The 22,507-nt window shown below is 38.4% G+C and overlaps 1 protein-coding gene across 2 annotated transcripts in view; it reads right to left on the bottom strand.

Annotated features, from left to right (window-relative positions):
- RFTN1 (raftlin, lipid raft linker 1) overlaps positions 1–22,507 on the bottom strand; it is an 88,418-nt gene that overhangs the window by 47,712 nt on the left and 18,199 nt on the right. For both annotated transcript variants that reach the window (XM_017732145.1, XM_008632042.2), the window contains one exon: positions 8,578–8,764. In XM_017732145.1, the coding sequence (XP_017587634.1) occupies positions 8,578–8,764 (187 nt within the window). The remainder of the gene's footprint in view (positions 1–8,577; positions 8,765–22,507) is intronic.

The following is a 22,507-nucleotide window of genomic DNA, read 5'->3' as shown; positions in this document are numbered from 1 at the left end:
TACAACACCAAGTGGAGCAAATACAACTCTCCAGTGCTTTGGCTGTTGTATAACTACAAACCAGACGTGTGTTACCAGGAACAGGCAGCAAGGAACCAAGCCCCTTTTAGACAACCAATCCCATTTTAAGGGGTCAACTGCAAAACTCTACAAATGCAAGGAACAAACACCTCCACTACTTCCCTTGCTTGGATAACCCACTGTACTCATTGCAGCTCCCTTCCAGCCCAGCTGAGGAAGCCACTCCCCTCCAAGAGACTGTAAAATACTACAGCTCAAATTCAAAGTTAAAGATATCAAATCCCAGAAATTAAGTATGTGTCATGCTATTTCTGTGCCCATTCATTTGGCAAAGGTTGTTCCTAACTCTGGCACTGCTGTGACCCACATGAAAACTTTCTATTCTAATTATTCTGAAAGAAGAAGAAAGACTATATTTTAATGTTTAAATCCCCTGACTGTCTGAAAAAATAAATCCTTTTCGACCTATATTGGTGAAGTTATAGACAGGTGTAAGGAAGAGAGAAGCTTGCCTTGAACCACTCTCTCCTAATTCCTCTCCTCCCCCTGAACAGCTCCCCGAGCTCTGATTCTGTGCAATTTTTTGAGGACCTGCTTCCAACCTCTTTGAAAGGAGTAAGAGTTATGTGAGATACAGATGATATCCATAAAAATATAGTGCTTATTACTACAGCTGCTTAAAATGTCCTGTTTGACTCCTTTAAGAAGCACTTACTTTAAAATACGCTTGCTGCTTGGAAATATTTAATTGCAGACATTGAATTCCTTCTCTAAGAGTTTGGGGGCTACCTTTGTACTATGGCTCATGAAAGAAATGGCATCAAATACAACTGCACTCTGCTAAGAACATTATTTTACAGAACACACTTAACAGAACCTACTAAAGGCCATAAAATCCTTAGTTAAAATCTTCCAACAGAAGGACTCTATATCTCCAAGAAGTATTTTTCCATGCTCTCAAGTAAATTATGTCCATATATGTTAAAAGCAAGTCTTTGTCTCTTTGTCTATACTGGTAGTTTCCACCTTTTTAGGAAAACTTTAAAAGCCTTTTATTCTGTCAAAAATGAACAAACAGAACAAGAGCCATAGCTTTTCAGATGAAAATAATAAACAGCTGTGGATGTCACAGACCACAAAAATAATTTTCTGAGCAAAGATAGGTGGGTAAGAAATTCTTTCCAGTCTCTATGCAATAAACAAAGCATTTCATACATGTATCACAAAGTATTTCATAAATATCATAAAAGTTTCTCATTAAACTCCTAGAATATTATTAATATAGCCATAGAGAAGTAGATAATTTTAGGTACAGGTAAATTCTGTATGAACAGAAATTAATATGCTTTTAGTTTGATTAATTTAATGGCACTACTTTTAGGACCACTTTCATTAGAAACTATGAAATAGGACCCCCCACAAAATGTACATCTATCAAGGTCCCAGAAGTGAGAGAAAAAATCCAAGGAGCACAGTTCTGTGCACTTGCATTCCTCTGCTCTCTTCTGAAAAAGGACTGATGTCAATCGTGAGAAATAACCCAATAATCCATACTCTGGAGTCTCTTACCAGTTTTATAGCACAGGACTTTACTGGTAGTCCAACATATAAAATATTTTTAAATTAAAGCAATGGTTTTATGTAAAGTTGATTTTTACTCTCCTATAATGAAATATTTCTCAACAAAAAGGAGAAGAGAAAGAGAAATGCTGAGATCAGTTCAGTCAAAAAAATTTGTAAGCTCCAGCAGTTGTAAAGATCTTCTTTTTCTTCTGGATGCACAGTCAGCAACTTCTTCCTTTTCTTTTTGTCCTCCTGAGTTGGAAAATTGAATCTTCCTTCATTGCCTGCAAACATTTGGGGGTTTTGTATTACTTCTATTCCTCTGATAAAAAAAATCGCTGGGTTAATTAAAAAAGGCCCAAGCCTGAAAGAAGCACACCTGGATACACTAATGCTGTATCCTTCTTGGAAGCCAGGATGAACCAAAAAAGCTGCTACATCCAGACTCATTACAACACCCTGTACTCACTGTAACGCACTGTGGGATACCAGAGAGGGAACAGAAGGGACAGAGTGAACAATGCCAGCACCTCCCCTGCAGTGAGGAAGGGCAGCCTCCTGCCTCCCACCCCAGGAGAGGACAACCACTGGTTGGCTATGGAGATTGACAGAAAACTTCACGGCAACTTATACACCCTGGGCTTTCATTTGTTTTTCTTCCTTTGTTATACATCTCATTGTTTGTTTATCTTGAGCAATTTTCCTGAAGAAGGATTTTTCTGTCACTGTAGGAACCCTCAGTGCCCACCATGGACAACCTTAACCATGGGATGGCAAAGAGTTGAGGTGAAATTTCAGTCTACCTGATGCCGAGCAGTGGGACAGCATTCGCATGCCTGGTGGGGTGGGGTGGGGGAGAGGATACCCTCAAATTTACGTGGGACAGCATTCGCATGCCTGGTGGGGTGGGGGAGAGGATACCCTCAAATTTAACAATATGGAAAAGGCTCAGGACCACAGACTGCCAAAAAGTGTTATCCTGAACCTAAACTGGTCTTCTAATGCCACTAAACAAGATGATTATACATAGAATAAATAAGATTTTAACTTATAATTGGAAGTTCACTGGCCAAAAATATGTTACGATGGTTGTTTCAGTAGGTTGTCATTTCCTGCACAGCTGTTTGCTGTTAAGCACCATGTCATGGTAGAAAAACCACAACCAGCTGTGGAGAACCAGTAACTTACACAGTAACTATTAAAGCTGACAACTTGGTATCTGTTACAAACTGGATTTCCAAACCTTTTCAGATACAAGAAGGAACAGAGCAAGCCAGCATTTGGTCCTAATCTTCCTGAAATTACTTATGCCCATGAGTACAGCAAGCCAAAACAGACTTGTAAACTGCACAGACACTCTAAAATTACTATTTCATTAAGATGATGCTAAGAATGTAAGTGCAGTTTTGAGATTTTCCACTACACAGGAATAGCCCTACCATTCAAATAGAACTGTACATTCATAACAAACTGGTCTGCATTAGGAAAACAATAAAACCACACCAAAGTGATTAACATGAGCGGCTGGTATCTCTACAATTTCAGGTTAAAAATCCAGCAGAAGTAGAGCATCTGAAAACCAAGAACACACCATCTAAAAATCCATAGGTTTTATGATGCCCAGCCACAAACCACACCATTTTTTATAAAAATAAAAGCAGGTATATTTCATCATAAGAGCCTCAAGTCTAACCCTAAACATTTTCTTTACTGTAGGAAACCTTACCACTGGAGTATGTATTATTTGTTAGTAAAATTTATAAACTTTTTTTAATGATAGTATATAGAGTTTCTTGAGAAAAGTTTGGGTATGTATCGATACACAGGTATCTTTAATGTGCAGTGTTTATAACTTTAAGGACACAGATAAAAGAACATTTATTTCAGGTCACTGTTAAAAGTTATTGTGAGGAAATATGTATTTCTTTGAACTTGTAACAAATAACAAGCTTTCAAAACTCAAACCATTGTCCTTTGAGCTAAAGGAAGATATCTGTTGGCTCTTGGGTATGGAATAAATATTATCTTTTCATTAAGTTGAAATCAGCCTGCTGAGAGCAACAACACACATTGCATTTGCACACAAACCTGTTTGATCCTAATGCTTATGACGATAAATTCAGACATTTCTTATCTTCAAGCTTAAATCCTACATGAAAACCAACATATCCATTTATAGCCAAAATAAAAATATATTGTATCAATGCGAAGTAGTTACTTTCACCAAAGTGAAAACATCCAAGTGAAATACCAGCAAAATCAGGACACTATAAAAATCTTGGTTTACTATTAAACTTTTGAACTCAGTCTGTAAAATTCCTTTGCAGATAAACAGAGTACTTGTTATCCAAGTGATGGTAAGTTTGCGTTTTGTCAGGACTAACAGATACAGGGAAATTACAGAAATAGAATTAGACTCATCAAGTGAATCTCCGCAACACCTGACACCTCATTATTTTACAGAAGGGGAAGACAGCTGCACAGCTGTGTGACGTAAACATAGAAATTTATAACATTTAGAAACTCTAAAAAATTATGGTTAAATTATACTACTTAGTCTACTTCTGGAGAGCAATGTTTCCCTGTTAATTCCTTTACTGACTGCAAGCAAAACCTGTAGCTGGTATGTCCTAAGACACAGATGGCACAACGGAGAGAAATTCTTTGGAATACCATTTATATACCCTGCTTCTCTATCACGGTGAAATGAAGCATCTCCAAACATGTCAAAACTATTATAAGCAGACAGTTTATGAGCCCAGGCCCTGAATCTTTCCCGGTGAGAGAGAATGGAGGTTCCTTTCCAGTGCTAAGTATTTAGAAAGGGACACCAAAGCATTTTAACCAACAGTGAATTTTGGAACTATAAGGTACCAGAGAGGGGTATCACACTACAGATTGCTGGGAACAAGTTAAAGTAGCTTTGTGCTATGGTTTTGTTACAATTTTGTTTAGGGGCTGACTTTGTAATTTCTCTGCAGGATAACCTGCAACAGCCACAAGCTATACAAAATAATAATGCACCCAAGACACCTACATAGAGAAGTTTAAAGCAAAAAACCAGTGAGTGTGGAAATAAAAGGCCAAGGAGAAAAAGGTTATTCCACACGCAAAGAACTACAGATTTCTGTTCCTCTGGGGAATGTAAGCAACATACGTGTTACTCTCCTCACCTCGGTTAGCCAGAATCTCCCAAATACATGGACCTTCCCCCGTCCCTTCCATCAGCAGAGACCCACTGTCACACATTCATGCTTTTCAGGTACCAGCTTATATTCCCTTTCCTGAGATTCTAAGTCTAAATCAGTGTGAATCTACTCTTCTCAAGCGTGAACGTGAACCAGCAGGGCACACCTATACTTCACACTCAGAGCCTTCCCCAAATTCAGAAAAAAAAACCTCTAAAAACCTCAGCTCAAAGAGTTTTCTTCACATAATTGATACAAGATTCTTCAAGATTTCTTCTCCAAGAAATCCACATATCTCAGAACTCAGCACAGACAACAGAACAGACAACTGCTTTTTAGTTAAGTCCACTGAAATTTAGAGGGGGAAACAAAGTATTCACAAAGACTGAAATTATTATTCTTCTGTCCAACTCTATTCTACGTGACTTCCAAACCACTTTCCAATCAGCTGGTTAGTGTACACCATTCCATTAGATGTTATAGAAATATTTAAATTTATTATATTAAATTTAATGAGGGCAATGGCAGAGCTGTTTAGCAACTTTGCAGACTACCTTCATGCCCAGTGACTCTAAAGAGTTAAACTTTAATTTTCATTTACTTTAATTGAACATAATGCCTTCTGCACTGCAAACAATTAATTGTTGATTTTTTTAAAAATCTGTCCCTTAATTTCATATTTTCCCTAACAATTCCAGTGGATAATTCTTGATTTTCAACATATCCTCAAATGATTACATAGCCAAGATAACAAAGCCAGAGATACCAGCACAGATTAAACAGAAAGCCATCAAAGTGACTTTCAAAGTCACCTTAATGTACAATGCCATTGCAAACTAACACAGAGTATTTTGAAACTACAGGACAATGGCAATATAGGCTAAAAATAACACTAACAGGTACTGTTTTCCCAGGTTCTAATATACAACATTCCTCAGCACTCCCTTTTCCATTTTACTGTTGAACAAATTCAGACACTGCAAATCCCATTGACAGCAGCAACATGGTGTTCCATGATACCCATCATCTGCTGCAGCTGGCATACCCTTTTTCTACTTTTGGAGAGGCAGAGCTATAAAACTAAGTCCTCAAAGCACAAGTCAACAGTATTAATTTTAACACATGAAACTGACATAGAAAAGTGCAACACTGACTAAAGATTAATTCAAGCGTTCAGTTCTGTCTCGGTATACATGGAATTGGCATTACTGTAGGCACTAACACAACAATTTCATTTCTGTTCCATTCAGGAAACAAAAAAAAAATGGAAGGTGCCAGACAACAGACAGATGAAGTGCAGAGTGTTGGAGCCATCTGTGGTGAAACACCTGCAGTGAGAAAGGAGCTCCTGCCTCAGGTGTTTTGCAGCCAAGTGCCCAGGAAGCCCAAGGGTGGGTCCCAAAACAAGGTACAGTTTTTTATGGCTCCCTGGCTCCCCATGAACACCATACCACCAAAGGGACTGATTTGTACCCCACAGCATAAATGACATTACTAGTGATCCTACAACTGTGGCTGGACTACTTTTACTCCTAAAATCTTATGACAGAAATAAACACCCACCTGATCAACAATTAGCCTAAGCAGACCTAACTTCTACCCACAATTTAACTGTTATATACAGAGACTGCCTTGACATGACAAGACACCTGACAGTCCTCAGGGGAAAAAAATACAATTTAATCATTATCAGCAGTGTAATGAGAAAAGTTAATTTAAAAAAATTAACAGTACATCTTTTTTTCCATACTGTTACATATTTTTAATCCCCAGCAGTTTGTGGAATGACATAAACTTGCAGTTCAGATACAGGTGGCCTCTGTGCAGGCCATAGTCATCTGAAATCTGTGCAACACCCATCTCTCTTCATAGCACTTGGTAACGCAAATTATTTGTTGCACCCACACACTATGGGAGAAGCTGCTCCCAAACTCTCAGCCAAACTCAGGAACATTTAAGCTACATGAAACATCAAACTGATGTAATTTCCCTTTCTGGTACTTGTTTTTTTCCTGCTTCACCACGTCTCTTCCGCTTCCCTAGGCAGTCAGAAACAACAGATAAGAGAATGCAGAGAAACGGACTGTGAATGTAAAAAGAAATTTAATTGGTTCAAGACTCTCTACTGTCTTCAATTTTGTACAGTCATTTACAGCTGTCTAAAGTGTGTGAAACACTGGCACCCAAGTGAGTGAGCAGCCAATTAAGATTTTGTACTCTTCCACAGTCATTCTGCACAGATGTAAACTACTGGATATAGTACGAGTGCAGCGACATAGTGAGCACTCCGGCTTGAAGGCCACATCACTCCATTGAGAAGGAAGCTGCTCTTCCCTGACAGGTCTTCAGAGCTCAGACCTGGAAGATGTTGAACCCTCAGACCCCAATCCGACAGAAGTCCTTAAGTGCTTACTTAACATTACAACCTCAAGCATGTAAATACTTTCATTGCTTGCAGCAAGGTATTGTGTAGGCAGGGAAGGCAAGGCCCCAAAACCAGGCAAACTCAGCCCAACACCACTCAACAAGTCCACTGTTCAGCCAAACATTCTATGTTTTGACCATAAAACTGGAAGCCATTTAAATGATAATATCAGGCAAGCCAGCATGAAGTTCTGTACTAAAAAAACTAAAATCAAGTCAAGTTAAATTAAGAGTTATTTTAGAAGCTCAAATTGCCTGTGATGCCTAATGCCTACATGTATTTGCTAACAAAATGCAGAACTTTTACCTTAGGTCAGAGGCTGAAGTTCAACCCTGTCCATAACCACTACCAACTGGATACCAGGCTGCAGCAAATTGAATGGTGAGTGGTTTACTTTTCAAACAGAGGTATAAAACAGCTACATCCTTTCCTTCACGCATCAGCACAAAGAGAGGAACTAGGATCAGCAGACAGATTTCATTATCTGCCAGCCTTCAGAATTGGCCACTGTAAGAAGGGCTGGACTGGGGAATGCAACTAATGTAGGAAACTGTAGAAAATGGCTGCAACAATACAGGCAGCTGCAGAGTTGGGGGTGGTCAGATAATATTAAATTAGGTTTTAAATCATTAACCAAAAATCTTATCTTTACAAATATCCACATTTTCATTTTCTTCTGGGCTATTTAACAGCACAGCCTATCGATTTTTTTTAGAAATCACATTAAATCATAAAAGAACAGAATTCCTGTTTCTTTATTCATCTCCAGACTTTGATTATGTAAAATATTCTGAATACATTTTAAGAAAGGAACACAGCAGGAAAGCAATCTTTTTATTTATGGAGTTTGCACCAACTAAAAATTTAAAAGAACTTGTATTGTTTAGAGGAAAGAAGGGCCTAAAGTCTACACATAAATTTAAGAAGTACACATTAGTACTACAGTTCTCAAATTAATTGCATTAAGTGTAACTGTCTAAACACAAAATATGCCTTTGCTAAGCAAACAATTCTTCTGTCATAATTTAATCTAATAAATTCTTAAAGGGTACCAACAAGACCATCCTCACAAACTGTCAGGCATAGGGCTTGTTTGTTTGCCTCTCATGACAACACATCCCAAAATACAGAGCATATTTCAACTTGTTATTCTCCAAGTCGCCTGCCAAACTGCAGACAAATTGTAAACATGAAGAACATGTTAAGCCTATTCAAGCCCACCAATAACAAAAAAAAAAAAAAAAAAAAAAAAAAAAAAAAAAAAAAAAAAATAAATCAAGTCTTGCACAGTAAACTCTGCTATAATTTCCTGATGTAGGTCAAAATTCACCAGGAAATCCCATTGTCTATTTTTATCCCAGTTCACTGGAAATACTTTACCTTTCTGTTTTCTTGATAAGCACAGCCCTGAAGATTTGCTCCTGGGGAGTTTTCTCTTTTTCATCAGTTGGTTGCACAAAAGGGTGGACAGCAGCCAAGACAAAGCCCTGCTGGTACAATTCTTGCAGCTGAGCTGGAAGATCACACAAGGAGGAGAGCTTGATTGCAGATGATCCTGGCAGCTCAGCTGGAAACAAAAAGAAATTGGTCAATAATCTGACACTGGACTATCATGTATTTTAAAATCCAGGCTCTTCAGAGTCAAGCAAGATTCACACTGATCTACAATATTAACACCACAATTGACCTTTCCTGAGACCCATTTTGTATTTCAGATTTCAAGCAGGCAGTCCTTCTTGGCAAAGGACCTGTATTACACAAGAGACTGGTGCAATTAAACAAGAAGTCAGATACATTAAAATGCCAAATTCACTACACAGTCTGGCAGAGAGAAAGTGAAGAATTTAATAAAAACAAGGCAGTTGGTCAAAAGATATTCTAGGTTTTAGTAGTCGCCATAGTAATGCAAGTAGAGAAGAGCGAGCCATGAGTCAAAAACACAAAACAAGAGAAAAGAGACAGTCAATGAAGGCAGAACACATCAAATTCAAAAGCTATAAAAAGAAGCATCCCTCTACATAAAATCAGACTAAAAGATCACTGATGCAAAATGCTGATGAGACCAAGTATCTTCCAATATGTCTGAAGAGAATTTTGGTAATAGGAATGCTGAGTGATGCATACCTATAGCAATGAGAAACCTTTTAGAATAAACACTAAATCTTACACCTCAGGGTTTAAGCAAACCTATACATATTAGAGATGAGGATGAAACATAGTAAGTATATGACAATAATCCTTCCTCAATCTGCTTACTGTAGGGTTTTATGCCTTCCTGTCGAGTATTTGTTGCTGACTCCTGTCAAGACACTTGACATACACGTGGCTATTTCAGTCAGTACAGCAATTGCCCTTATTTCTTCAGAGTCTTGTGGGATTCAAAAGAAAATCCCATAAATCACCTAAAACAATCTTCTATTCTCTTTCTCTCTAAGTCAGTAATTCCTCATACACTTTTTATATTTTATGGGAAATGACAACTCTCTTTCCTGACCTTTGCCTCTTCATTTCCATCTCGCTTGGAGGATGTTTATTATTTTATCTAAACCACGCCAGGGTATATAGGGTGGTGAGGTGCTGGATGTTCTTCCCTCCCACTGAAACCAAGAGGGAGGGGATACTGCAAGAAACACAACAGAGGTTCCCAGTACCTTGCAAGCCTTTGTTAAAAAAAAAAAGCACTGGAGAATAGTTTGTATGAAAGAAGACAGCAATGCAAAATAAGGTTTCATTGTACTGCTTTTTTCATCAAACCGTATGGCTACCCTTTATGAATTATTTAAGGAGTTATCAAAAAACTAATAAATATTCAAACCAAATAATACAGAGGAATAATTTAAATAATAATAGGATAGATGTGCTTGGTATGTCTTTCTCTTCATATAAGACCGTTTTCCAGAAGAGAATAATGGAACTTTTTGACCAGGAGTTTAAGATGTAGAATTTTTTATTATTTTTACAAACAAAATGAGATCTAAGCAACATGCACATTGACAGACAATAGGGCTCTACCTTCTACAACAGCATACAAATCACTTCAGAGTCATAAAAAAAGATGGCACAATGAATAATGCATAATAAATAATAAACCCAACAGTTACTTGCTGGAACCTACTGGGGACCAAAGTAGGGAAACCCAGATTTTACAACTCCATTTTTCCTCTTTTGGCTCAGAAACCCCAAATATTTTTTACTACACTGCAAATAATTAATTTCTAAATGAGGGGTTTACTTGGATACAATGGAATGTCTAAACACTACTCAATACTGTTAATTCTGGTCATGGTGCTCCAATTTTTAACCATTTGAAAACTGATGCTCGCCTGGTGTATGTATGTAGTATCAGCATTCTTGAGTAAGATTAGTAAAAAGTCTAGTCATTAACATGGGAGACTGACTGCTTCCTCCTAAAAGTTAAACACGAGGAGAAAGTGTGAAAATGCATGTAATTGGAGCCTTGGGATGTAACTTGATTAGAAAAGAAACGTAATAGAAAATAGAGATGGGCAGGATCATCCAGCTAGTTCATCCTACTACCTAGAGGCAGGATCAGTTCTTGTTTAGTTATTTCTTGGTTTTTCTCATCTATTTTTAAAAACCTTTAGTAATGGAAATTCCACAAGCCCCCTAAGTCATTTTTCACCACTTCTCTATTCTCCTATTCAAAACCCTTTCCTAGCACGTGGCCTAAATTTCCCTCTCTTAAACTCAAGATTGCTACTTCCCCACTAGAGTATGTCTTTTTTGCAACAGCCTTTTATAATTCCTAATACCATTCATGCCTTAATCTTACTTTACACTGTATAAACTCAGTCCTTTCAATGTTCCTGCTCTCATGTCTTCTGTATTTCTAAGTAATTTTTGATGTTCTCTCCTGATTCTCTTCAACTGGTCCACATTTTTCAAGTATAGTATCTAAGTTTCACCACAGTGATCCAGCACAAGCCTCACCACTGCTTTCTAGAATGGAAAACTCTTTAACACTTACTACATCCTATGTCAGTTTACATCATCTGGGGGAAAAAACCCAAAGGAGATTCTTCTCCCCCCAACTAACAGTGGCCAATTTGCCTGTTCTTAGTGATTTTTAGGGCTTTTCCTGACAGTTTTCAAGGGCCATTCTGGATTCTGACTTTTACAGTATAAACGTCACTTCTCAGATTGGCAAACTGTAATAAACATACTCAATTGCTGGAATAGTTAATGAAAATTATGAATTTTAACAGACTCTGAGCACAACAATTTTAAGCCTTACAGTTAATACATCTTTTTGGTTTGATGCTGAACTATTGCTAATTTCTCCTCAGACTAGAGATCCTTCACAGCAAAAAGACAGTTCCTGTTACATAACTGATGCCCACAAGGTCTCAGCAGTTTTCTGGATCTACAAACGTATGCTGTGTGTTCTTGTTACTCTCTGAGTGGCTTGAGTTATGCAGATTCCTCTGCAGAAATCCCTGCTATACATCATCTTTTGGCTATTTTATAACTCTTTTTTTCCAGTACCTTTCTGGGCATTAAGCTGGGTTAACAATCTCACCATTCTCTTTAAATGTAGGTTAAAAAAGGACATACTTTGCTTTGTAGTCATTCTTAAACAGTCTTCAATCTTAAATGATAAGATTTCAGTTATTTCTTCAGCTAATTCCTCTATGGTGCATATCTGTAAGTTTGACCTACTTGGAAACATTTATTAAATCAGTTGTCAGTCCAGACTTTCCTTACTTTACCTTAGAAAAGCACTAACATTTTTAGAAAACCTTAGAGAATTTTCAGTAAAATATATGAAAATGCTTGGTTTAGTTGTTAAAGAGAATTCTAACCAAGCCATTTTGGAAGCAAAAGGAAGATCAAACTTGTGTACAACAGGGACTTGTGTCAGGTAAAAGAGCAAATGAAAAACCAAATAAAAACTTGTGTAAGGCCAGTGCTTAAAGCCTTTATTTTGCCAAAAGATAATGCTGACTTCTTTTATCAGCCACCTTGTTGCTCTTGAACTGCAGCTGGCCTTAAGTTTTAGATTCTGGTCCATATTCTGCATTTATTGTTTCATTTCCCAATGTGACTTCAAAAGATTCCTTTGTTTATTAGCTAGATGAGAGTATAAGAAACTTGTAAATGAAAGAAGCCACGTTTTTCAATTTGGTTAAGGTTGAAGGTGGAAACAGTAGCGCCTGCTGCTTTTGGAATGGATCAGACAAATTAGTTTGTTGCCTGATAATTGCAGCTGAAAACACTTCCAGCAGTGCTCAGATACATACAAAAATACAACTTAACAGACCCTTCAAAAGGAAAGAAAGTTTCTGTTATACAACTGGTATCTGTAAGGTGACTTTCCTGGGTCTAGGGACTTGCGAATTCTTTGCTGCTAACGGAAAAACCTGACCACATATTCACACTTATCCTCCTCTTACCACAGAGCAATCAATAAGAGGAGTAAATTTCCATAAAAATCTACAGGTTGTCATGTATATTTGAAAGTGGTCATTTCTGTATCTCCAAAAAGCAACTTACAGAAAAAAGTCTACCACAGGGATCCTGGGACTGAGAGAAGGCTGAGAAACACAACTGAGGAGACAGATACTGAAGAGAACTTGCTCCTCCTGTGTTAAGGAGCTCCACTTTCCCTCCCAGTGGATCACCTGAACAAACAGCCACTGACTACCTTCAAACTGAAGCATCTCATGTGACCTCTGACAACTGTGCTATGGTCCATGCTAACAAGGCAGATATCTCCTGATCAAATATTAAGAGAGAAGACAGTTAACAGCAACTATCTATAAAAAATACTCTGATTTTTGTATATTAAAACAATAGATTTGGGTACCTTTATAAACCAACACTCTGAAGTAAGAAAGGTACACTATGCCTTATAAAATAATCCCTGCATTCACCTATTAGCCCGTGCTTAATGACACCCATCATCAAGTCCAGTACGTCTTTATATAATATATATACTCAACAGAATTAGATGATTTTAACTCTATTCTATTTGATAAACAGCAGCTTCCTCTTCCTGACACATTTAAGACAAAGATAAAATGAACTTTATTATTTTTTAATTTCCTACTACGTAAATGATAGCTATGCCCCAGAAAAGCTAAAATGTTAAATGCCAAAATGGCATTTATTTAATTTCTCTTTATTGAAATGGTCAAATATGGGGTCAAATTTGGGTCTTAGTTTCTTGGCACCTATCCTTACTACTTTATTTAAAAGAGCAAGCATATAGTTCTACTTTAAATTTCTATTACCCTGTGTATCCACTACCCTGTAAGATTTGGTTACTTTGCTTACTTGAACAAAACAAATTAAGTGTTGGGATTTTTTGGTCTTCATTTTTCAACATGTTTTTCTGATTAAGCTTTTATGCTCTTATTCCAGTCACAGCTGTTAGAGGCGGATGGAGCCCTTAATGACAGTTCACATTACAGATGAAAATGTTCCACAAAAATAATGGGGACTCCTTTTAACTATTCCTTGTTCCCTTTTAAGGTTTTCATGTTCATCTGCATTTTAAATGTTCCTCAGTTTATTACGGAACATTAAATAAGCCTTTTTCATAGAATCACAGAATAGTTTGGGTTGGAAGGGACTTGAAAAATCATCTAGCTCCGGTCCCCCTGCCTTTGCATTAAAACAACGAAAGATCAGTATGGTGTGTATGTAGATTGTACACATTCTCTGTCCATACCAGGTACAGAAGAAAACACTTTGCCCACGGTGTGACACATCATGGGGTCTGAAACAAAGGCAGACTGACAAACTCAACAGACCCACACTACCAAGTGATGTAGCAACTCAGTTACCTGGTAGCTGCATGCATATTACTCCTATTTCATAAAATCACAGAATGGTTTAGGTTCAAGGCTCTTTAAAGAGCACCTGGTCCAATTCCCACTGCAAGGCCCATGGACCTGTTCAACTAGATCAGGTTGCTCAGAGTCCCATCCAACCTGACCTTAAATGTTTCCAGGGATGGGGCATCTACCACCTCTCTGGGAAACCTGTTCCAGTGTTTCACCATCTTCACTGTAAAAAATTGTCTTCCTTATGTCCAATCTAAGTCTATCTTTTTAGCTTAAAACCATCAGTCCTTCTCCTACTGCAACACACTCTACTAAAATGTTTGTCTCCACCTTTCTTACAAGCCTCCTTTAAGTACTGGAACACTGCAATGAAGTCATTCTGGGGCCTTCTCTTCTCTGGGCTGAACAAGCCCAACTCTCTCAGTCTTTCCTCACAGGAGAGGTGCTCCAGCCCTGCGGTCAGCTTTGTGGACCTCATGTGGACCTGCTCCAACAGGTCCATGTCTTTCTTGTGCTGGGGCCCCTGAGCTGGATGCAGCACTGCAGCTGGGGTCTCACCAGAGTAGAGGGGCAGAATGCCCTCCCTTGACCTGCCAGCCACTCTGCTTTGGATGCTTTGAGAGCACACTGCGGGGTCATGTCCAGTTTTTCATCCACGAGCATCCCCAGGTCCTTCTCAGTGGGCTGCTCTTAATCCCTTCACCCTCAGCTTGTACTGATACTTGGGGTGGCACTGACCCAAGCATGGGACTTAGCACTTGGCCTCCTTAAACCTCATGAGGTTCACATGGGCCAACTCCTTGAGCTTGTCCAGGGTCCCTCTGGATGGCATCCTGTCCCCCTCAGGTGTGTCAACTGCCCCACTCAGCCTGCTGCCATCTGCAAACTTGCACTCCATGTCATATGACCAGGCCTAACACATATTATCAGGCTCAGACCCTTCAAGAAATACAGGTCCAACTGTTTTCTTTTTCAGAGTGCAGGATGAGACTATTTCCCAGTCCTTTTTTTGAGGAACCCAAAGCCAGTGAACTATGGACCCATTCATGCTTCTTCTTGTACCTCTTCTGTCCAGCATCACAAATCTTGCAGGCCCTTCTACAAAACTACAGATGCTTCAGGTAACTCACAGAAAGAACGATGCCCTCCCATCTCCTCCTCAGGGGAGCACAGGACTCACAGAGCCCCCCTATGAAGAGGGAGGTGACTGACAGAAGGACCACAGGGGCAACTGCAGTGCAGCTCTCCCTCCCCCACTGAGGGCTCAAAGCCCTGAGCAGGGCTGAGCCTGTGAGCTATAAAGAAGCAAGTGTTCAGGCACATTACATACTTAGTTACTCCTACTCACTACCTCCATGCACCTCCCTATTCAGCATTATTTTTTTGCTGCTGTCACTCCAAAGCACCCAAATCTTCCTCCTGCACTATACAGAGCACGTAGGAGGAAGTTGAATAGTGTCCAGGCGTTAGCATTTACAGTCCCTCACAAATCTAGCGATGAGCATGTAAGATGGAAACAAGGTACAATCAAAATTATGGTCATATGGTACTACAGTCGTTGCCCCAACACCATCCATTGATGTCCTGCAGGGCTTTATAACAGACCTAGCTATTTCCCTCCTGCCTCTAGTGACCACCTCATGGAAAATGGCATTAGCTCACTCTGTCACACCTCAAGCATCCCACCAAGGTGGTCGCAGTCGCGTGTCCACTGGCAGGAAACTAAACAGCAGCAACGAATGCAGACAAGAATGCGGGAAGATGGTGTATCACACAGCAGGGGTGGGGGTGGGCGTGTGTGTGCAGACACAAACCTGGCTCAAGCCCAGAAAATTTCCCATGTTTTCACACAGGGCTCTTCCCGAGCACGTTTATGACTGTTTATAACAGCCCTGATCATTTTGTAGAATTGCAAGGCAAGCACACTTCCTCTATTTAGTATGAGGATTGCTGTTTCTTAATTTAATATTAATTCTTTCCAACAATTTTAATCTAATTTAAAGAAATCAAATCTACAGCAGACTAACTTCCAGAAGAGCAAAACATTGTCTTTGTGTTAGGACCAGCCAAAGAAATTTAACTAAAAAGTTTACCATGAGAAGATGCAGTTTCACCTACATTAAAACATTTTGTCGGAACATGTCAACTGCAGCAAAGCTTTTAATTTGGATAATGTTCAGAAATAAAAGTAATGTATTCAAGTGGTTAAACAAGCACATTTTTTTTCCGTGTTTCTATGAATTTCCCCTCCACTTGAAATTCTGGAATTACCTATATTACTGGAATTGTGATTTCCTGTTGGAAGGCAGAACTGCAGTGACAGAAGGTGCACAGTCACAACAATTAGGATACACAAACAAACCAGTGCCATTAGGAGCATCTAGTTTGGGTAAGCTGAGCACTGACTCCTAAATGAAGGACCCTTGTCGGTTTGCCAAAATTCTTGGGTTTGTCTGTGTAGGCCCTGAGGGCTGAACGGTACCACGGCCCCTCTCAGAGAGGTGGGGGAACATCAGAACTGAAGTGGAGGAAGGTGCAGGGCAACAACCCATTGTGAAGCGTTGGCTTTTCTCTTATAATGCAGGACAGACTGGAAAAGATCCCCTCTCTGTACTACAAATAAGAAAGTTTTTAAGGCACTTTTCACTGACTTATTTAGCACGTAGTTTGGAACAGCTGAAGGAATCCAGATCATCATCCTTTCCAACTATTCAGTCTTGTTAAGGCCAATTTGTTACCCAGAGGAGAAGACAGCAAACTGTTACTTGAATATTCTCAAAACATTTATAGACTGATCCGGAGAGAAGGTTATTTCCATTCAATGTCAATCTCATACAAAAAAAAAATTAAGCCATCTATTGCAAATTTTTCATTCTGTGTTACAAACACCGAGATACTCTTTTTCATGCAGCACAAATTGTTTGTGGGCCAGAACAATGCAATCATGCTACTCTCACTTAACTATAATTATTCTTTCCTCATTCAACCACAAACAGTTTCTAGTCACCAACGACAACACAAAGCTATCAGAGAACCAGAGTACTTCTAATGCAAATAAAGGCAAACCTACTAATAACGTAACTTAAAGAACATAAAGCAGTAAATACATTTCCAGCAAGTTTTGTGATGAGTTTCAAATAATTGTTTCTGAACTACAACCTACCAAACAAATTCTAAAGCAGTATAACTAACCTAGCAGAAAATATATGGTACTTGTGACACTATCACATGGTTTGAATTACCTGAAACACACTAATGCTAGAATTCAATGAGCTAATGGCTCAAGCTTTTGGAGTAACAGCTATGCAAGCTGTACTACAGGTTCTTTTCCTTTTGAACAGAGCTTGAGCTTCCATGAGGTGCATACAGAAGTTCCTTAATTTCATAGAGAGGATGGATAGTCTTGCTCCACTATTCTTCAGAAAATTCTTCACTATTCTCAACAGAGGCAAGATACTGGATGTTAATATAACACGTGGATTTTTCATTTATGCTAAATGACATTCTCAGTGGTTTTTCTTTCAATCTTCAAGACAAATACAATAAATGTCCCCATAAAAAAACATTAGGGATGAATACGCAAGAGCAATCAGTACTTCATAAATGAAGGTGTCTGTTCAATAAGCTCCTAGTGTTTACTTCCAGTGAAAATGTAATAATGGAAGTTAAAGATATTCAAAAGCAAAGCACTGTCTCTTAAGGTGGTAGAGGGGAGAAAAACCACAGAAAGACCGTGAAAATGCATATATACCTTTTGAAAGCATGTAAGTACATAGAAATGTACATATACACATATGTAGATACACACATATACACCAACACTTTTTTTTTCCTTTAGGAAACAGCAGATATGTGCATTAGTCCAACTCAGAAAGTACTGAGATGACTCACAGATGCAATGAGACTACATTAACTTGTCTGAACAACTGTGTTGTCGAATTTCATTGCATCTGTGAGTTATCTTGCTTGTTGCCCAGTCAAAGTTTCATTTCTGTGTCTTGCAAGCATAAGATAACTATCTGAAGAACTGGGTATGTTCACTACAAACATGATGTGGTTATCACCCAGGCTATCACCTCCACTAAGTTAAAAAACAATCACTAAACAGAAGTTTAGTAACCTAAATAAATTAACAAGCACTTCTTAAATGACCCACAGCTTATACCCATTAGTTGGTGGGCAGAATTATGCAAAATGGGCAAACAGAAGACCACCTACTAGAGGTAAAAAGGGTTAATGACTGCAAAAAGCAAAATAAAAGAAGGTGAAAAAGGGGAGGGGCTTCTCATTTAAACTTGCACAGAATTAAACCTAGGAAATCCTATCCCTTCTGCACTTGAGTAGTTCTTCAAAATGCTATTTTTTAAATTTGTCACTCCCTCCTGCTTGGTTCTACATCCTAAATTGATGCAGACCGAACACAGAGACAACAAAGGTAATTTACATTTCACAAAACCAAGGAAACTCCAATTATGTCCAACCAAACACAGAAAGTGTTGAAACTTACATTTTATCCTAACAGACTTGTTATCTGTGTAAGCTCCAAAAGACAAGTATGACATTGAACCACAGAGGAGAGAAAGGTATAATTCTGAACTACAGAGAGGACCAGCATGTTAATTCACATGTATTTCCATCACCACCACCACCACCCCCCAAAGTACTGGCTCCCTCTCCTAAAGCCTTCAGACACAAAATGAATCTGCTGATGGCAATACTGTAGCTGCCAAAGTCAATGCTGTTCTCTTTAACAGCTTAAGAAGTAGCTAAAGAAGGACTTCCCATCACTTCCACCAGCAGTGCAGCAGGTCATGTCTCTCACAGCAAGTAGCCAGTTATCAAATACTTCAAAAGGAAGGAAAGGGGAGCTACCCAATGAGCAAAAAATAGTACAACTCACTGAAGAGATCTGATATCTTAGAAGTTAGTGGCATCGTAAGATTTGGAGGACTGATGCATCTTTTTTGCTTTAACCCCCTCTCTAAGTAATGTGCTTGCCATTTTTCTTAGCAGCAATAATAATGAATACTGGCAAGTTTCACAGCTAACTCTGCTGCCTACAGAATCTTTTCATTCCCTCCCATACTTTTTAAAACATATTTTGTCTTTTCCCCCTGTCATAACCCCCTCCTTTTCGTTTCCTTCTCCTCCTCTCTGTTTTATTCGTCACTTCAACGTTCTTTCCATATTTCTGGCAAATTTTCATTTCAGGTTTTAGAACTGCAGAATATAACAAAGTAACACTGGTTTCTTTGCAAATTTTACAAAAAGTAAACTAGCATTGCAGTAAAAAAAAAGCACAGATAATATCACCAGAATCACAAAAAATTGCCTACTTTATTAAGTTTCAAATTATGCAGAATTTATTCATTTTATGGTATACTTTGCTGGATGAGAAAAACCTCCTCTGAAATAGAATTGTAGCGTTTCTTAGCTTTCCAAATCACTATATCCTATTGTCAATAAAATGCTGCATGTGCTGATTCTTTAAGGAGGTCAAAAGCAGAAAGGTACATATATCCATCTATGAATTTCCATCCAAACCAACTGAGAACAACCTTGAGATTACTGTTTTTAATTTTAACCAAGCAGAGATGAACGAAGTAGTTTGCATTCATTACAGGGGATTTCTTTCCATACTCACACGATAGCTAATAACTATAAATCTGACTGAAGCCTAGTTTCCAAACTGAAAAATGACAAGAGAATTTCAAACATTTAAGAAAAAGGGGGGAGAAAGAAGTCAACAAAGCAATGACTGTGTCTGAATACACTTACTATGACCTGATGCACATTTTTCATGATACACTGATAACTGATTAAAATCAAAGACTTGGCACAGCAAGACAAACAAGAAGATAAAACTAGCATGAAAGTATTACCATCAAGGTTTTCTTCTTCTCCCCAATTCACAAGGTAACTGCTGCATATAATAAATATATGCCAGGAGAAATAGCTGGAATCTAGAGAGAACATTCTAAAAACTTGAATTTTATAAATTCAGCCTTCAACACAAAGATCTAAATTTACCGACATATCCAATAACCTCAGGAAGAAAGGTTAGGATTTATCAAGATAGCTCTTATTCCCTAAGCCAACCCGTGCAACAGAGAACTGATAGTCTCCAGGGAAACCAAAATCCTCTTGGCAGGTCATGCCTGTATATATTTTATACATAACACTTTGCATTATATATATGGAAAAGGACAGATAGCTTTAGAAATGCTTGAAGGCTTTATTCAAATGTTACCTGCTGGTTTCTGTTTCTTGTCATTTTGTATCACCAGTGTTTCACATGCATTTTCCCCTTCTGTTGTAATAGATGTTTTAGACTTTCTTGTAAAATCTTATTTAGGATGATACTGCGTGCCAAGTTTGTTTGATTTTTTTAAAAGCTATAAAGGGATTTTTCCAATCCTGTCACTGAAGTCCATATATTACCCTGTTTCAGATGTTCTCATTTCTTGACTGTATCAACCAATTATATTCCTTTTCTTCAAAAGGCAGTGGTAGATGCTAAGCACTTAATATTTTAAATTAGATTAAGTAAAGCATCACAGTGACTTTCATCTTTTTATCTTTTTCCTGGCTTAAAATATTATATATTTTAGATAAAGAGAAGACATTTCCAAATGATATGTGTTCTTCATTTGGAAGATAACATATAGTGTAACTTCTCACTGCTCTTTTGGTCTCCATTAAATAAAAATCCCCTATTTAGAAAATGCTGTTAATTTTTCATAGATGTCTGTTAAATTGTTTTCAGCTTTACTGGCAAAACTAAATAAATGTTAAAGCAGCCAAAAATGTAACACACATCATATAAGCAAGCAAGCAGTGCTACTTGTGTTACTTGAAGTTATACTCTCAATTAGATTCTGGCCCCAGGTTTAGACATTTTTGAAAAGGAAGTTGGGTAGGAGAATGCTACATGATTAAATTCAGTATAAACAGGAGATATTCAGGGGCAGGTAAATTAAATTCAGAAGAAAGGGCTTATAATGCATTTGTATTTTTTAAAAACACATTACCCTGTAGTAATTCTAAGATGAACACTTCTATGGACAACTATACAAGACTCAGAACTCACAACAGCTGTTAGATCATAAACACAGTCAAAACTGAGCTATTTAACTCCATCAAAATTTCCAGGAAAACACCAAATTTTAAAAAGGAATAAAAGCAAATTAGATCCGGCTTAGTTTCCAATCGCTAGTCCTGCTTGGGGAACTGCAATGAAAAACCAAATGCAAAACATTCTACGGTATTTATTATTCCTCTCAGCTCTCCTGTCCCACACTACTATTTTTTGTTATATTGATAATGGGAATATATTCCCACCGCTGCTAATTGTAAGAATACCTCTGTCAGGGTATGTGAATTTCATGTGAAGAGTCTGTGTCTACAAAAGCAAGATGAAGATTTTACTGTCCCAGCAGACCTCGTGTCACCCTCATGAGACTCGCTCTCAGTGCCACTGGTGAGCTGTACTTGGACATCTCAGCTACCCCCACAGCATCAAAGGGAGCAATCCAGTTGGAACTGAACCTGTTCTGGTATTTGCAAATATGGTATCTGCAAAATTTGCAGGTCTGAAGAGGAAGACCTTGTGGTCCAAATCCTCATAGTTCAAATCCATCACAGGAAACCCATGACATTCTTAACATGAAAAGATTTGCGTGGGAACATATGAAAATACAGGGTGGCAGTAATCCCTATCAAGCAAATTCCCCAATGGTTCCTGATTGATTTGGCATGTGGAAGAGCCATGTATTACCCCATTTACGATTTTTAGAGTGACCAGACAAACTAATTCTGGAAGATACAAAGCTAGAACCACCAGATGGATCAGTTACCTCGCAGTGAATTAGGCAAGTGTGAAAAGAATTAGGGGAGAGTTCCAGCTATCCAAAGAGAACCTACTTTACTGTCCATTCATCTTTGACTTTGCCGACTCTGTTGGAACCCAAGGGTGGTCAAAGACCTGACTAGGATCAGTACAAGATAAAGTATTTCTTGCTGACTTTTTGCTACCTGTGCTATTATACAGCTTCCTACTCAAGTTTTTCTCCATTAGCTAATGAAGAGTGATTCATACTAAGAAGCTTTTGTTCTTCAACCTTGCTGCCACAGCCTCAAATTTTCCTTTGTTTTTTTTTCTTCCCACCCCTTGGATTCCTCAAGGTGATGAGAAACAGCGATTATGTGGCTACATTGGAGCAATGCACTGGCTCACTGGACAGCGAGCTGTCAGTGCACATCTTGGTTCTCCTCGCCTTTCCCTGATTAATAGAGGTCTCTGTCTTCTGCCCAACTGCCAGTTTCCACAAAACTAGCAGCAGCCTAAAATTCTCACAAATTGCTTTGAAATTGTGCGGTTATAATTATTTGGAGGAATGAGACAGACAGACTGTGAGCCTTTTTTAACTCTCGTTTCCCTAGGAAACCAGTTCAGAAACAAAACAGAAGAATCCATCACACTACCACCTACAAACCCTCTG

Source organism: Corvus brachyrhynchos, unplaced genomic scaffold (assembly GCF_000691975.1).
Source record: "Corvus brachyrhynchos isolate BGI_N302 unplaced genomic scaffold, ASM69197v1 scaffold53, whole genome shotgun sequence".
Classification (NCBI taxonomy): Eukaryota; Metazoa; Chordata; class Aves; order Passeriformes; family Corvidae; genus Corvus; species Corvus brachyrhynchos.
Note: the sequence above shows the minus strand (reverse complement) of the source record. Positions and strands in the feature narration are given on the sequence as shown.